At 42.3% G+C, this 648-nt stretch overlaps 2 protein-coding genes across 2 annotated transcripts in view; both read left to right on the plus strand.

Annotated features, from left to right (window-relative positions):
* CSUI_004582 (3-hydroxyisobutyryl- mitochondrial) overlaps positions 1-648 on the plus strand; it is a 6,972-nt gene that overhangs the window by 2,916 nt on the left and 3,408 nt on the right. The window lies entirely within an intron of this gene.
* On the plus strand, positions 260-629 carry CSUI_004583 (uncharacterized protein; the record flags this gene model as incomplete). The annotated part of the gene is made up of 1 exon (XM_068064771.1): positions 260-629. A coding segment is annotated over one exon (369 nt), but the record flags the coding sequence as incomplete, so codon positions are not given.

Raw genomic sequence — 648 nt, forward strand, 5'->3', positions numbered from 1 at the left:
GGGGGGGGGGTATACATATCTGTATGGAGGATACACACGGGTTTTCATACATACATCGACGTACACTGACTCTACCGCCGTTAAAGAGTCGGCTGATGATGATGATCTTTGTCATGCTGTACATATCTCTACAAGAAAGGTATATATACTATATTGTAGATAGATGCATATCATCCATTTGACAGATAGATGTCTTACTTGTATAGACTCGAGTTGGAGAGTGTTCTCTTTTTTGCGGTATAGTCGTATCTGTAGAAGGGGGAGATTCTGATCGAGGCTCAAAGCAGGCAGGAAGAGCAGAAAGGGAGAGGAGACAAAGAAAAGCGTCACAACAGACTTCTACAGATCAAAGAAGATCCATCAGTTATCTATTAAGAAAAAAACGCTCCATAGGGCTGCTTGTGTGCATAGCCTGTGTATTCTACAGGAACATTACGGACGTGTATACATCTCTTGTAGTAGGTCAATGGCAATTTCTAAAGGATGCGTCCATGACTCTGCATTCACCGCCTCCGTGTCCCCCATCGTGCACGTCAGAGCGTCTATATCTACCTAACTATCTTAAATCTATCTATCTATCTCTAGTCTATCTATCTATCCTTGTGGAGCTGCTTGAGATGTTTCTCCGTGTTTCTTTCTTTCTTTCTT

The sequence above is a fragment of the Cystoisospora suis genome, assembly GCF_002600585.1.
Source record: "Cystoisospora suis strain Wien I chromosome Unknown contig_2155, whole genome shotgun sequence".
In the NCBI taxonomy this organism is placed as follows: Eukaryota; Apicomplexa; class Conoidasida; order Eucoccidiorida; family Sarcocystidae; genus Cystoisospora; species Cystoisospora suis.